General features: G+C 48.7%; 2 protein-coding genes across 10 annotated transcripts; both read right to left on the bottom strand.

Moving 5' to 3' along the window:
* Nucleotides 1-1,084: 1,084 nt before the first annotated feature.
* On the bottom strand, nucleotides 1,085-10,726 carry CHTOP (chromatin target of PRMT1). Of its 9 annotated transcripts, none has more exons than XM_019431356.2 (7): nucleotides 10,440-10,720; nucleotides 9,736-9,817; nucleotides 8,025-8,178; nucleotides 7,259-7,342; nucleotides 4,987-5,173; nucleotides 4,036-4,173; nucleotides 1,085-2,380 (listed from the first exon to the last, which is right to left on the bottom strand). In XM_019431356.2, the coding sequence occupies exons 2-7, from the start codon at nucleotides 9,798-9,800 to the stop codon at nucleotides 2,175-2,177; spliced, it is 834 nt and encodes a 277-aa protein (XP_019286901.1). In that variant the 5' UTR covers nucleotides 9,801-9,817; nucleotides 10,440-10,720; the 3' UTR covers nucleotides 1,085-2,174. The 9 variants fall into 9 exon arrangements, with proteins under 9 accessions (XP_019286901.1, XP_019286904.1, XP_019286903.1 ...); XM_019431359.2 differs by having other exon boundaries at nucleotides 4,987-5,170; XM_019431358.2 differs by lacking the exon at nucleotides 10,440-10,720 and adding an exon at nucleotides 10,131-10,328.
* Nucleotides 10,727-11,955: 1,229 nt separating this feature from the next.
* S100A1 (S100 calcium binding protein A1) lies at nucleotides 11,956-15,631 on the bottom strand. Its single transcript, XM_019431368.2, has 3 exons — nucleotides 15,503-15,631; nucleotides 13,352-13,504; nucleotides 11,956-12,261 (listed from the first exon to the last, which is right to left on the bottom strand). The coding sequence occupies exons 2-3, from the start codon at nucleotides 13,490-13,492 to the stop codon at nucleotides 12,118-12,120; spliced, it is 285 nt and encodes a 94-aa protein (XP_019286913.1). The 5' UTR covers nucleotides 13,493-13,504; nucleotides 15,503-15,631; the 3' UTR covers nucleotides 11,956-12,117.
* Between the last annotated feature and the right edge of the window lie 225 nt (nucleotides 15,632-15,856).

Genomic DNA, 15,856 nt, shown 5'->3' with positions numbered 1-15,856 from the left:
CAGATGCTGGTCTTAGCTCACTGCACTGCAGGCTGGGCAAGTGCAGGAGTTGGGTGTAGAGGACATGGGGCAGGTCCTGACAGCCACCTGTGGGCAAGAGGAGCAGAGTCAGCAGGGTGGTGGGGTTGAAAGGACCCTGGGAAGGGGGCAGAAGAGGCTGACCTAGACCATCTCAGTGGGTTATGGGAGGGTGGGGGGGGTACACGGGGAGTGGTCCAGAAACACCAGAATGCTTTCCTCAGGGCAAGTGGTAGGTCAACAAAAAAGGCTGGGGAAAAAAATCCCAGAGAGAAGGGTCAACCGAGGTTGTGTGAAGAGGGTAAGGAACCTACTCACCCTGTAGTTCCCTTTCCTTCTTCACAAAGCTGTCCTGGAGGCCTTGAGAGGTGCCTGTTGTGCCCAGTGGAAACGTTTGCAAAAAGTTGCTGCCCACTGCCAATCAGCACCTCCCTCACGGAAGTCTTGGGAGTCTGGGCTCCACCTACTGGGTTACAACTGGCCTTGTGCACATAAAAGCGGTTTCCACCTCTTCCAATGACAGGTTAGGAATACCTGTCCAAGCTAAAGACTTCCAGTCTCACAGTTCCTTCTTTAACATAAAGGGATTATAATTACAGTACGCTCCGGTACCGTACCAGTTGGATTTTGCAAGCGCGGTTGTGTCCTCCAACGCCACGTGGTCTTCTCACGCTCACACTTCTACAGGACTAACTAAAACCCCTTGCTTTACAACCCAGAGGCTAAGAAGCCCAGGACTCAAGTCCAGGCCGTCTTAACCAAAATTTCCTTCCCAGCTTGCCACATGCACAACCTCCCATTTTGGGAGCCAGGCACCTCAATGGCAGCTGGTTTGGTAGGACGTCGTTAGTTCTTCTTTCCCAAGAGGACGGTCCAGAATATTGCCAAAGAAATTGTGCCGGAGCTTCCTCTGGGACAAACAGGCTAGTACCCTGGTTAATCATTTTACCATAGGCTTACTCAGGGGGCAAATTCTTCACTTTCTGCCCCAAAGCCCTATCAGTACCTGCCGCCCCACCCTGATTTCAAGACAACTATGAAGAAAAGGACTCAACTCCACAAAGGGGCAGGGCAGAATATTGTTATACTGGCCACAGCATTTCAAAGAGTCCAATAATAGTAGTAGGCCTGGCTAGATTTGAGAACAATTTCTTGTTATGACGAACCAGAAATACAAGATTCCACGGAGAACTGGAACAGTTGATAGAATATAGTTGAACTTAATTAAACCTTCAAGGGAAATAAAAAAGAGGGTCAAACAAAGCCACTGAACGGAGAAGCCCAAGATTGGTTTGGGATAAACATAAGGATAACAGCCTTTCAGCGTGGGTACCTTCTGAGCCCTCCCAGAAGGGATCTGCCAGCATCCCATCTCCTTTTCTGAAGCATGTGCCAAATCAAATGGCTATTTCCTCTCCATTGCAGGTGTAAGCGAACCCAAAAGTATCTCTTTGGACAGGATACAAAGAGGAAAGTTTATACATCTAATTCCACGGTAGAAAGTGCACACACCCAACCCAGCACACTCCTTATATGGTGTCAATGCCCACAGAAGTAACTTCAATCAAATCAGAGGCACTACCATGTGTAACCTATGTGGCCCTGCGGCTATGTCGGTGTTCCTAATTACGCTAAAAATATCAATGTAGCAGAATGCATTTTTGAGCTCCAAATTTTCTCAACACTTTTAAGAGGCTATTAAATGTAGAACAGAATTGTTTCACAGAAACCTAGGCATTAAGAAGGAACACTGATGGGCTCTTACTAGGCCTTTTTCATGGGAACACAGAGATGAAATGTTAGAACGTCACAGCGTAGGGACAGGTGAAGGGAGGCAGAGGAGGAAGAGAGTGTTCTAGCCACAAGGCCACCACATTCATGTTCAAAGAGAAGTCAGAGTGATGGGGGTGGAGGAACAACCCAAACACAACCAAACAAAATCCAAGTCAGAGGAAAAAAGGGTTTCATACAACACAGTATCAAAAAAGTAAAAGGAACACACTAAAATGCACAAACTGGTGGCAAGTTAAGTCCATAGCCTATTGTGATAGGTCCTTCCAGCATCAATCAGGTGTCTTCTCCATCTGTTATTTCAAGGTTATTTACAGATGTGGTGACTTCTGAACAAGAGTCTCTCACAGGAGGGCGGGCAGGTTTCAATCATTGGTTTCTGGATCTGTTTGTGCCATATAAGCATCCAACTCGGCATCCAGGTGTCCTTTTGTTTTTGACATGTACGCATCCAACTGGTTGTCCAGCTGCTCCTTGGTCAGCACAGGGCGAGTGAGGGCACCTCTCCCTCGTCCACGGCCTCGGCCTCGGCCTCCAAAGCCCCCTCTTCCCCGACCTATCATACCCCGACCTGGCCCAAGGGGAAAAAAAGAAAACAGTTACAAGTAGGTTTAATGGGTGCTATGGCAAATGCCCCTTAGAGCAGTGGGGCCTAGCTGAGAAAGGCTGAAAGGGCAGGGCAAAGAGGAGAAATCTGGAAAAACAGGAAACACATTGGGTAGAAAGCAACACATGGAAAGCACACATAATGAATCCCTGTTTACATGCTCATCTCTAAATGCTATTTAAAGACTTTTTATTCTATTGACAAAGGTAAAATAACTGACAAAAGAATCTTAATCTCTCCCAAAACAAAGCAATTATCTAAAGTGTGAGGCCCACTAGAAGTTTACTAATTAAAATACATTATAGATAATCCCATTTAGTAAGACAGAGAAGAAGTAACAAGGGCACAGAGAAACGGAGGTGTAAGGCTAGACAATTTTTAAGGTAAGCCTTATTAGAGAGCTTTCTGGAAAATCAGCTCAACTCTCCTCAAACTTACTGAAACTAATGAGCTGACCCCACATCAGGAGACTGAGGAGTTACGATGACATAGGAACAATGTGAGAAGATGGGGAAAAATATTTATAGTAGTCCCAGCCACTTCTATCTCAGATTCTAATTGCCTTCTAACAGTTATGGTTATCTGAGAGGTGGTTTCAATCCACTTAACAAAACATACACAGCTTTCTGAAAAGCTACTTTAGACCCCCCACCCACCCCTGTGATGTCAGAAACCAGGTCAAGATAATTTGGAAACATGCTATTTCATCCTGAAACCCAAACGAGCTTGTACTTCACTCAGTGAGCCAAACGTATAATGGGCGAGAAGAAACTAAGCCCTTGGCTATCAAATTTCCTTTGCTAACAGTTATTGTCCTTTGGCAACTTCAAGGTCATCAATTACGGAAGACCCACCACACACTATAAAAGGACCAAAGCAGATATACACAGGGGCTACAGGAATAGATTTGCTCCCACCCTAGACAGGTGTTGTTGAGAGTTTTCCACTAAGCTCTGTATCAGAAAACTCCCATGAGGTCTGGATTAACAACAGCAACACCATTAAATGCCTTTCCAATCTGGGTCATGATGAGGTCACAAGACAAGTAGCACTAAGTCTCAAAGGTAAGATTATCAACAAGAGTCAGTTAACTGACATGGTACCTTCTTGCTTTCTACCTTGATCAAAAAAGTCATCTGATTTCCCACAGACACAAACTTTACCTTGAATTTACTTGGCTTCAACATCAATACCCAGCTCCAATCTCACCATCCTTTTCCACTCTTTCATTTTTGTACATCTCCCTCTTCTTTATTCTTAGACTCAAAGTGGGGTTTTGAGCTATGGGATGGGGTGTGTGGTGGTGGGGGAAGGACAGAGAAAGGCAACACCTCAAACTGACCATCTTGTCATTTTAACGATACAATTTAAATTTGCAAGAACCTGGAAAAGACTGCATATGATCTGGCTCTGACGTGTACCTGACTGGTTCTTAGACAACCCATGACAGACTTTTGCACTACCGCATGTGAGTTTAGAAAGTAAGCCAGTTTCAAAAAACAAAACAAGACAAACAAATAAGCCTGCCTATGACTTGAAGCTGTGCAGAAAGGTGGCTCTGAGTTTTGAAGGGAGAGAAGTAAAAGGGAGCTATTCTCTGAAGTTGGTAGCTGACTAACCTCTACCACCGATTCCGCCACGACCCATAGCTCCACGCCCTAGGCCCCCTCTCCCAGGACCTCCACGACCTCGAACACCACCTCTTCTTAAGCCCATTCGGGGAGCTACGGCTCGTCCACCTCGGAGCAGGTTTTGACCTTGGAGAGGAGGCATACAATGTATATGCAGGTAAATCCAAGAGAGACAAAGTAGACTCTAACCAAAGGAAGGCGGTGAAGGTTAAATGAGAGTTAATTCAGTTAATTTTTAGGTTGGGGGGGGGTGGCAAGCTGCACACCAAGTGTGAATAGATCAAGCTGCTCTTTATTCAATCAATTCAAAGTCTGACCACAAACCCATTTTGGGAAGAAGCTGGGAGTTAAGTTAATTAGTAAGTACATACAATAAATATCTACTGAATAATCAGACATGTGCCTAGCATTAAGGTAGATTTAAAAATCAATAATATGGTTCCTGCTCTCAATACATTCTCACAAGGGACAAGAACAACATGGGGAACAGTGTTAACAGTGCCCAAAATGTAACATGTAGCTAAGTGCTATGGACCAACTTATCCTCTCTTTTTTTATCAAATAGAACAGCGTGTTTCACTGGGAACAAAGATAGTTAAGATACAGGCCAACAGACCAAAAATGTCTTAGATTTGACTTATTTCTAGAACTTGAATGTGCTTTCGATTTAAGCAGCAGCAGGGTGTTTCAAAATGGAATGGAGATGACATGAATTACCTGTTGTTACGCAGGTCATAGCCTCTCACCATTGCACATTATCAGAAAAGGAATGGTATCGATAAAAGACATGCAGCACTATTAAAAATACGTGACTTCAAAGGTTATTAATTATATTAATACAAATTCAGGCTTAAAGATGTTAAACAAATGTGTCCATAAGCAGCCCAAGAGAAAAGGGAAGGGGTAGGGCCCGACAATGTTCAAGTACACAGCACTGACCTCGGAGCGACATCCCGCCCCTAAGCAGGGTTCTGGTGGCACGTCCCCCTCGTAGTCCTCCTCTGGGCAAGCCTCTCTGCATTATGGGCAGGCCTCGTCCTCCGATTGCTCCCCTGGCCAGGGTCCCTATGGGTCGGCCTAACCGTGCCTGGATGTTACTCTTACCCAGGCGCTGCTTTAAGCTCTTCTGGAAGAAAAGGTGTTGGGGGATTGAGATCAAAAAAGCATTCCAGTGGCATCTAGCAACTCAAAGTGCAGAGAAAAAGAAGCAGTGAGATGGCTGTGTGCAGGGAGATAAACTTGCCGTAGGTGTCCTATAAAGAACCTAATCCAGAAACTAGCCTCTGCCTCAGAACATGGTAGAAAAGAAGAATTCTGATCCAGAGCTTTTATGAAAGCTTGAGTATGGTCCCATGAAATTGGCATCAACACAAATTACCTCACTCGTTTGGCTACAGAAGCCATACACCACTACATGAAACGTAAGTTTTAGTAAGAACTCTGTATTTCAAATCCTGGATTCTGTTTTTGAACCACAGGTCGACAATGATATGACTGGATTCATACTTGCCCAAGGACTACCACTGTCTTCAAAGGCTTACTCAAACACCAAATGAAGTTCATCACACTCTGGGAAAAATTTAAATTACAAGTTCATCTGAATTCTTGTCACTTAAAAACAAGATTTGATTTTTCAGTCAAAGAGGCCAGTGTGTTCCATTTTTCCTCTGAGTATCTATCTCCAGACGATCCACTTTTTACCTTAAGATGTAAATAAACACAAAAAAGTCAAACCTTTCCTTACATTTCTTAAATAGCCATTAATTCCACGTCTACCCTTGCAAACAGCTCCATTAAGCCAATACGGTAACTTTTAATTCAAAATAAACATGTAACTCAACTGTATCTCCAGAGAGATAGCCAAATTTGTGTTGGAATTAAGACAGGTGAGCAATAATCACGAAACTAAAGGACATATGTGAGGACAAGGACATACTGCACATGGAGATATTCAATAATCTGTCCCTCAAAGAAAAACTATTAAGACCACATCTTAATAAGTTAAAAATCCTTCAAAAGAAAAGGTAACTGTGTAGCCTTGAACACAACCAAGGCCCCAGCAAACCTGTTTTCCCACAAAACCATTAGCCAATAGGAATGAAAATAAATTCTGTATGTCCTCCTGCTTCACCCATAAATGACTACCAATGGTTTTTTTTATTAGCTTTCTAGCACAAGATAATAAGCTAAACAAAGGGGCAGTTTCCGAACATTATGCATTTAGGCATAACTGACCTTAAGAGCCTGTCGTGTCACCCTGACAGCACACAATTAGGAAGTCAGGACCTCATTCATTTTCCAAATCTCTTATGTTCAGTGATTCTGAGCATATTCCCCCCAAAATCTGTGCTTTAGTGGGGAATGCACAGTGCTTACAAGTCCTCCCTTCTTAATCCTTAGCTGCCAGCCAATACTGGACTCTAACAGACAGGAAGCTTAAGGATGTCAACTATACCACCTAGTTTTCACTCTACAGCTGTGCTCTACGCTAAGGTGGCCACTAGCCACACGTGGCTATTTCAGTTACAAGGAAATAAAATTTTGAAAGCTCCTCAGTCACACCAGCCACATTTTGAGTACTCAATAGTCACACATGGCTAGAGGCTATCATACTGGACAGCAGATAAAGAATATTTCTATCACTGTGTAAGGTTCTATTGGTCAGCTCTACTCCAGAGGCTGCTTTCTGCACAGCTACATTTAAAGCTTCTTCTTGGGGCATTCAGTCAGTTGAGCGCCCAGCTCTTGATTTCATTTCGGCTCAGGTCATGAGCTCAGAATCTGGCAGTTCGAGCCCAGCATCTGGCTCCGCGCTGAACGTGAAGTCTGCTTAAGATTCTCTCTCCCTCTGCAGCCTTTCTCCCCTGCTCACATACACTCTCTTAACCAAAAAAAAAAAAGAACAGAAAAAAGAAGAAAGAAAAGAAAAAAAGAAAAAAGCTTCTTGAAAGGTCTCCTGGAATGATCTGTCAGGGCCTTATCTTCAGCAATTTATAATACCTACTCTTGGAAAATGGTGGTGCCTTTTTTTATGGCTTTCCTAAGTCAGGGACAAAATAGAAGAACTCCCAAGGCTTAAGGCAGCTAAAGCAGAAGGCCTTGTTTATTTTTGGTCAGTGAGCCCAACAGTTCAGGGTGGGGGTGGGAGGGTGTTATATTTAACTGCTGAATTTATGCACAGCCATGCAGTGCTACCAGTTAAAGTCCTTACAGTTGCATGGCATCGCCCTCCAGACGCCCAGCCACAGCTTGGACATATCCTTCCACAGCCACTCTCCGGACTCGCATATAAAGTCTATGAATAATAAAGAGCAGGTTTTATTTCAGGTCTGAACAGAATTCTCTCTTACTGGTAACTTGAAAGAGAACCCACTTATTCTTTAAGTACTCAGTGCTCTCACTCTATTTTACTGACAAAACTTTAGGTGCTGTGGAGATGAAGGCCACCCTATTCTTTCTATATTTTAGCACTGAAAACGTTTGATTAAGGCTGTTCAGACTTCCTGTGCTAGGAGAAAAAAAAAAAGTTATTTCCATAATTTGTAACTCATTTAACAGGGAATAAAGGATTTTCTGAGATCATCTAAAACAAATCAAATTTTTTTTTCTATTTTTTGGCTTCAAACAAAAGATGTTTATTCTCTCACAGTTCTGGAGGCTACAAAACCCAAAATTTCTTTGTGGTAAAATCCAGCAAATCTACTTTAAGGCCAAAGGATCAGGAAAAAAGAGATCAATACTCATTGATAACATAGAAACAGGTCATACTGATGGCAAACTACCTAAAAGAGAAAGACAAGAAGTTACTTATTGGTACCTGCTAAAATGGGAATTCTCTGAACTTCTCTTTCCTCCAGAGAAGTTTCTGCTTTTGCCCTGAGCCACCTTGCAATCATCCATCATGTCCTGACAGCCTCAGTGGACTGCCTGACAGAGATCACCAGCTGCTTCTGGAGCATTAAGACTCATCCTCTCACCTGCTTAAGTTTTAATGCTGCCTGGACAGAGGGTCTATTCTCCATCTGCTGGGCCAGTCTTCTGTTTCTGGCACTGGCTAGCTGCTGTTGTTGCTGCATCGAAGCCCGAATATTCACTGGCATCGGCTGTTTGTTCTTCAGCATATTAGTAAAGCTTCAAGGTCGAACAAAATGGATGTTTAAATAAAAGCTTTATTACAAAACATTTATTGGCATTTTCATGGCTTGCTAGACCAGGAGCTCCAGATCCCACGAACTTTTAAGTAAAGTGGTACACTTAGATCAAGGCTGATGTGGGTTAAAGACTCCTCTGCTTCCACAAACTTGCAAGAATCAGAAACTTAGAAATGCAGCTAAGTGCAGCACATTCAATCAAAAAAGATAACAAGGGCTCAGGCTTTTAGAGAGGTGGAAGATATGAAAAACACGCAATAAGCAGATATGATGACAACAAAAGACAGAAAATGTGGTTTCAAAGACAAACAAAGCCAAAATGTTGGGGGAACCTGAGGGTGCACTGTAAGAACAAATGTTAAGGAAGGACTAGAGCACCTCACAGACCACAGAATTAGCACCCCCATATAAATCACAGGAGTGTAACATATTTTCTTAATAACATGTAATATGTAAATATGGAGAATAACATGTAAATATGTAACTTAATAACATGTAAATATGGAGAATCAGTGTGTATCACACCCTAAGATATAAGAAGCACATATGCTTCGGAAAAGGCAAAAATAAACATCAATTAAATCTTTTAGTGATCTAACATCAACTTAATAAAATCATTGGTCTGACTTTAGCTCAGGTCACCATCTCACAGTTCGCGGGCTCGAGCCCCATGTTGGGCTCTGTGCTGACAACTCAGAGCCTGGAACCTGCTTCAGACTCTAGGTCTCCCTTTCTCTCTGGCCCTCCTCCCACTTGCTCTGTCTCTCTCCATTTCGAAAATAACAAACATTAAAAAATAAAAAATAAAGTCATTGCTCAAAGGCAGTCAATAAAGAGCTCTCAGAGACAGAAACTGCTTTAAGTACCTTCACTTCTCTTAGGCTTAAATGATTACTTTTCCTGATTCCAAGCGATTGCTTCTGAGAAAATCAAGATTAACTTAGTCACCGAACAGCTTGTGAAGACACTCTTCTATTATTCCTGTCAAAGTAAGTTTAATGGAACGAAAAAGAACAACACTTAACTGTAAAGGAATCTAACACAAAAACAAACTAAAAGCAGTATCGAAAGAAAGAGAAATGGAGCAAAGCAAGTGCCTCTTACAAGGCCCAAGAATGGCATTCGAGGGCCTTTGGACATTCCACAGCTTGCTACCTGCCTCTTACAGACCAGACACAACACTGCCGGCCTCGGACTGGGCAGCAAGCCTAGTGCAGCCACGGTACCATGCTACCGAGCTGCACCACCCCTGTATCAACGTAAAAAATGTGAAGAGAGAGAGGGCGTGAGGAGTCTTCTTAAAATACAGCCCACCAGAGAAATATTTCAGACAGCTTAACATAAAAATCTACTGACAAGGGGTTTTGAAACAACCGCCCAATTTGTTTTGTGTACCACGTAAGATGCAACTAAACACAGAGGTCTGTAGCCTTCTGTTGGTATTTAGTTTAAAATTGGTTTTTGTGCCTTGGACCCCAGGGCCAATTTAAGTAATGTTTTCTTATGAACGAGCTGAAGTTGCTGTTGGCTGCCTCACCGCTCATTTAGAGACATCTTGGTGGTGCTTTTTAGCACAACTTTCGGCGCTGACTGTGCAGCCATCTTCAAATCCCGAGAATCTACAAAGGACAATAGGCAGAATGAGCAAGTCAGGAAAAGGACCTCCTCATTTCTACAGGCATCAAGGGCTTCGCCCAACAGCGAATGAAAAGAAAAGGCCTGCATCAACGGCTATGCAAGAGCCCACCAAAACGCAGAGCGGGTGCTTAAGCCTACGCCGTGGTTACCGCCAACCGCTACACCTCGAGGCCACAGGAAAGGGTCTTCCCAAACCCCCAAGATGGCAGGCGCACGCCAAGCTGGGCAAGCGGAGGGGGGACCAAGTGCATCCAGGACAGTCCTCCTCAACCTGGGCTGCAGGGAGCTGCTCACCCTCCCCGAGCCGACCCCGATCGCCGGCGGCCAGGTCCGCGGCCAGCGGCGGGGAGGGAGGGCTGGCCAGGCGCTCCTCACGGGCAGCCAACGCGGAGAACCGTGACGCAGGCAAAGCCGTCTGGAAACCGGCTTCCGACTCCACACCCCGGCGGGAGCCCTCGCGAGAGCCGGGCGGCGGGAGCAGGGAAGGGCTCCCGAACCCGCGGCCGCCTCGACGCTCCGACGCCCCCTCACCGCCCAGTCAGGGCCGCCGGCCCAGGCCCCGCCCCCCGGGGCCTCCCGGGCCGCCCCGCCGCGGAAACGCACCGAAGGAAACGGACGCCAGTGCGCCTCCCGGGGCTGCCACCACGCCTGCGGCGCGCGGGCCGGGGTCCGGCCGAACCTGAGCTGACTGGGTGGGCGGTTGGTCAGAGGTGTAAGCGGTAGGTCGCTAGGTTAGCTCGTTGTAGCCGGGCGGCTGTCTGGTCGGCCGGTCCGCCTGCTCGCCCGGCCAGCCCTTTCCTGCCTTGAGTCTGTGCCACCACAGCCGCCGCCGCCGCCGCCTCCCGCTCGCTGCCCAAAACAAAATGGCCGCCACGCCCAGAGCCGAGTGGGACCGGCTAAAATGGCGTCGACGCAATTACGTATGACGCCGGATCCGCGCACAGCTAGGGGGCCAGAAGATTTGCGCTACGCCTGCGCGGGGATTGGGGCGGAGCCCTAGGGAGAAGACAGGTCCTTAGCCAAGCGGTGGCCGAGGTGCTCTCTGCTCCGCCCACGGAGGGGCGTGGCCAGTGGTTGCTGTCGGGGATCGTCAGGGCCTTACGACCGCGGCCGCGCGGTTGTGTTCTGGTCCGCTGGCGGAGGTTCGGCCTCGCGGGCGAAGGTGGTTGTGTTTCCTTGCGGCGCCCCAACCCTGGCCGAGGCAGACCCTGTAAAACTGTTTAGTGGGATTTGCCATCTCCCTCCCTGTTGGGGGGGGGGGGGGCTGCCGCGAGCCGGGAGAGCGGGGTGGGGGTGGGGGGAGGCACCAGTACCCTGCGCTCTTGTCTCTTCCGGAACGTCGTTAGTTCTCACGGCGGTGTCTGCGTCCAGCTCCCCCTCCCACGCCCTCTCCACCTGTCAGTCATCCGCATTTCGATGCAGACCTACCTGCGTTGGATTTTTCTTATGCCCAGGGATGCAATGTAAATACTCGCACGTTTGGGACGCCTGGGTAACTCAGCCAGTTGAGTTGGCACTCTTGATATCAGCTCAGGTCATGATCCCAGTGCTGTGGGATCCAGCCGGCTTCCGGCTCTGGGCTGAGCGTGGAGCCTGCTTGGGATTCTCTCCTTCTCTCTGCCCCTCTCCCCAGCTCGCCCCCCCCCCCCAATAAAAATAAATGTTTTAAGAACGAGCGAATGAACACATCTTCAACCTTTCTCCATATACGTGCTTCAGGATGCTTTCGTTTTCATTCCTAGCATTTACGTGCATGTGTTTAATGGCGTGGCATCCTGGACTTTACTTATGAGAGGGTAAGGGTCGTGTTTGTTTTGTTCACTACTACGTCCCCAGTTCCTACAGGATGCCTAGCATATGGTAGGTCCGCAGTAGATATTCTTTGGAGATTGAAGGGAAATTCTTCTGGCTTTCTGGCTGAGAAGCTGAAGTCTCCTACATCTGCAGCTGGAACCTTGAATGCCCGCCTTCCTACGCCTTGAGCAATCCTCAGCTAGGAAGATGTAATGTTTCCTTGACCTCTCTCCGAATAAGATCCCTTCCCAAATAAGGTGAATTGGGAGTGAGGTACCTTGACTTTCTCACTCACTTCCAGTCTGCAAAGGAGACACACGGCAGCTGGCGAGAGAAGAGCCTTTAATTAAAGATGAGTTGCAGGCCGGGCCCACTACTCTTGCGCCCTCGGTGGAGGGTGGACAAGGGTAGGAGAGTAGGAAGGGAAAAATGGGGTAAGGGGGAAGCAGGAGGGAGGGGAAGGGCGCTGCCCCCTGGGGCTGTCTGCTCAACTGTTCTCCCAGAAAAAGTTGTTACAGGCCACTGTGAGGGCAGCCACCAGCACCACATACTCTTGGAAGTCCACCTCCCCATCTCCATTCTCGTCTAGCTCTTTCATCACCTTGTCCACAGCGTCTGCATCCTTCTGGGCCTGTGGAGGGGGGAGATGGAGAGGTAGGTATATAGAGTGGGGAATAGTACTGAATCAGGGGCAAGAGGGGTGGTTGATTGGGAAGAGGGAGGCAGAGATGAACAAGAGGGAGAACTACATCTCATTATGGGATTCTTCTGAGTCACCCTTCAAAACACACTTGTGGCCTCCTGTTGGCTACAGAATAAGCTTCTTAATGAGGCAGAGTAATAACAACATCAGTTACCATAGGTTTGGTGCCTAGGATGCAACAAGTTTTACCAGCATTGTCTAATTGTAACGCAAATAGTATGAGGCAGGTTTCATTATTCCCCCACTAGAGAAGAAACAAATTAACACTTGGTAGTTAAAGAATGTTCCCAAGTCACACAGCTAGAAGCTGCCAGAGTCAGAATTGGAACCCAGGCCTGATAAAATCTCAAAGCTGGTTGACTTTCTACTGGCTTCTTTACCATATAAGCCCCTGTTAGCATTTGCAGCCTTCTCTTCTGCACCCTTCACTCAGGTCAAAACCACTGAGCATGCTCCATATTCTTTTTTCTTCCATGCTTTTGTTCATGCAGATACCTCCTAAAATGGCTACATTCGCCCTGATAATATTCCAGTGGAAATCTGTGGCTCAAGTACCACCTCTTTGGAGGAGCCCACTTCAGTCAGGTTACTATTTCCCATAATCCTTTCTGGCAATTCTGTTAAAGCTCTGAGTACTTCCTGAATGGTTGGCCCAAGACTTCACGGGGACGGGGATCTCGTTGCCTCCTGTCAGCGGACGGGGGCCTCTTTTGGTCCTCCAACTCTGCTCTCTCCTGAACATTTCACTTCCTGGTGTTCATAGTTTACTTTCATGTGTCAGTGTTTCCCTTCTAGACTGTGAGCCTTGTTATTGATGCATCTGCATAGGTCCTAGCACTTAACAGGTGATTAATAAGTTAGGGGATTTTTGCCTTGAGCCTGGAGGGGTAGGGAAGCCTGGAAAAACCCAGGAGAGAAGTCTGGGAGAGGAAGGAGACAATTGGGCTGTGTTGGGAAGATGGAAGGGAGGTGTCCCTCCACCCCTCAGCCACTCCACCCTGTACCCCACTCTGCTTACGTCCAGGAAGCCAGAGAGCTCGGTCTGCAGCAGCTCTTTTAGCTCCTTCTTGCTCAGCTTGTACTTGTCTCCCTCCTTGCCCGAGTGGGCGTGGAACACGTTGATGAGAGTCTCCATCGCCGTCTCCAGCTCTGAGCCCATTGTGCAGCTCACCTACCCACCCCCACCACAGAAGGAAGTTAGGGACCATGCTTCAGGCTATCTGGAGTCAGGGTGAGGGGAGCCCTCAGCCTAGCCCTGGTCCCACACCTGAAATAGCCACGAGCTCAGAGCCACACCACAGTTTATCTTTCACTGAGATTTTATGACATGGCAACCTAACAGACCTGAATCTAGACTTGCTCTCTGTGTCCCTCAGTCCATATCCCAGCCAGAGGTAGTCAGTGTTTGGGGCACGAAGACAGAGCAGCCGTGGCTGGCTCTAGAGGCCTGCGGTGGACTCTGGTGGTTCCTGGCTGCCTGGGCAGACACTGAGAAGGGTGGGGCAGGCAGGCAGGGATGGTCACAGGACTCTGCCAAGCTGCCTCTGGCTCTATTTTTACCCTGCTATGCCTGAAGCTCTGCTGTTGAGGGTGGTGGGCTGCACCCCCCTCTACGGCCTTGACTGCTGCCTACCCCTAACAAGGAGGAGTCCGTCTGGTGCCCTCAGTCAGCCTGACGGGAGAGAGTGGTGGCCCGCGTGGCTGGCCCAAGGCTTCATGGGGAGGGGGGATCTCACTGCCTCTGAGTTTCCTATCAGCAGACTGGGACCTCTTTCGGTCCTTCGACTCTGCTCTCTCCTGAACATGTCACTTCAGCTTCCCTGGGGTGCATCTCCATGACCTCTAGTTTGGTTTCTCTTCCTTCTCTGCAGAATCAGGCCTCCCATCGGGTGATGGTGGGAAGGGAGAAGGAATGTGGACACGTTTCCCCAGAGCCAGGGCTCCCAGGGAGCGGGGAGGAGACATCTGGGGCTTCATCCCTGCTCCTGCCTATTTACTCCCACCCCTAGGCCCAGCCTGGATGAGGTGAGGACAGTGACAGCTGGCAGAATAGGGCTGGTAAATGTTGGGGGCTGGGAGTAAACGGCTGAGTGCATCCTCTGAATTCAAGGGGCTGGAGAGAAGGAAGAAAAAAATGGAGGGGTTTGTCGAGGAGAGGGGGCCAACCCAGGAGGCCTCTTTCTTTTGGCCTTAGGATGGTCAGCCCCTCCACAGCCTCAGGGGGCAGCTCAGGTGTCTCAGATCAGGTGTCCTTGTCCTTCCTCAGGCCTAAGGGGCTAAACAATGGGCCCTGATCGAATGACACTCCAGCTTTACAATGGGGACCTTGTGAGTGTCACCTGAACTCTGGGCATGAGAAGCAGTTGTCACAGAGACATGGGGGAGATGGAACCCAAGCTGGGGCTGATGGAGGGGATAAGGGGCGCGTGTGTGGGAGGGCTGTTCGTGGCTCAGTTATTGGCGCATCCAGGAGGGGCACTTAGAGGTTGCCTGGAGCCCTTGAGGAGCCTGGGATGTTATGCAGGGGCCATTTGGAGAGGACTTTGGCAGGGAGTGGGCAGACGGGAAGACAAAGGGAAAGACTTGAAGGAAAGAGGAGTCTGGAAGTCTGGGCCAAGGAAGGAGGAGGAGACAGAGGGGGTCATGTGAAAGGAGAGTTGGGAATGGGTAGAGTACCCTAATGCCCTCTCCTCCTGATACGTCACGGCCCATGCTCTCCTACCCCGCGGCTTCTCTGGGACCCGGGCTCTTGGCAAGGCTGGGTGCCGGTGGGGGTGGGGGCAGAAACAGCAGTCCCATTTGCTTTCTGAGCCTCCTGGAAGCAAAGTGGGAGCTGGGTCCCCTCCACAGGTCCTGGGAGATCCGGGGAAACTCTGAGGGCGCTAGTAGGAGAACTTGATCTCCTGGAAGCTTCCTCCTTCCCTGAGGACCACCACAGACCTCCCTCTGAACTTGACTGGCTTCCCTGTGCTACTGTCCAAACCCTGTCTCCCCCAAATCCCAAACTGCTGTCCAGGAGCCCCTCCCGCACCCTCAGTGCACCCCAATGCTGTTGCCCCTACAATGCTGTTGCCCCAATACTGTTGCTGTTCAGGACCTCTGCTGAAGTCCCCTTTTCCCCCCAAGCTGGCCACAGCAGGGACCCAGTGCAGAGGGAGCAGATACTCACTGTCAGCCTTGACCTGAGGTGGGAGCAGGTTCTGGACAGACAGACCAGTCTGCAAATGTGGCTACCAGAGCTGTGTGGGGAGACCTGTGTTCGGTCCCTCCCCCGAGGCCCCCCTCCCCGCCAGCTCCACCCCTTCACAGACAGACACCCCGCTGGGGCGAGGGGCCAGGAGTGGACAGAGGCGCCCTCTGTCTCCAGGGCTGGAACAGGCCGCCCTGTGTCCTCTTTTCCAGCCGCGGGCGCCTCCCCCGGCTCCTGGGCCCCAGGGAGGTGGGAAAGGTCCTGGGAGGGTCACGGAGAGGCCTCTCACCACCACTGCGTGCAGCACGGGCAGCACAGGGGAGGATCCCGCCG

Source organism: Panthera pardus, unplaced genomic scaffold (assembly GCF_024362965.1).
Source record: "Panthera pardus isolate Hobbes unplaced genomic scaffold, ASM2436296v1 HiC_scaffold_21, whole genome shotgun sequence".
NCBI lineage: Eukaryota > Metazoa > Chordata > Mammalia > Carnivora > Felidae > Panthera > Panthera pardus.
This window is presented reverse-complemented; position numbering and strand designations above follow the sequence as displayed.

Excerpts from the sequence above, each read along its gene's own strand:
- S100A1 (XM_019431368.2), bottom strand. The coding sequence starts at position 13,492 with ATGGGCTCAGAGCTGGAGACGGCGATGGAGACTCTCATCAACGTGTTC. Across the intron at positions 12,262-13,351 it reads AGCTCTCTGGCTTCCTGGAC|GCCCAGAAGGATGCAGACGC; the intron begins GTAAGCAGAGTG and ends CCCCCTCCACAG.
- CHTOP (XM_019431356.2), bottom strand. The coding sequence starts at position 9,800 with ATGGCTGCACAGTCAGCGCCGAAAGTTGTGCTAAAAAGCACCACCAAG. Across the intron at positions 7,343-8,024 it reads CAGCATTAAAACTTAAGCAG|ACTTTATATGCGAGTCCGGA; the intron begins GTGAGAGGATGA and ends TATTATTCATAG. Across the intron at positions 4,174-4,986 it reads GGGCGGGATGTCGCTCCGAG|GTCAAAACCTGCTCCGAGGT; the intron begins GTCAGTGCTGTG and ends CTCCTCTCCAAG.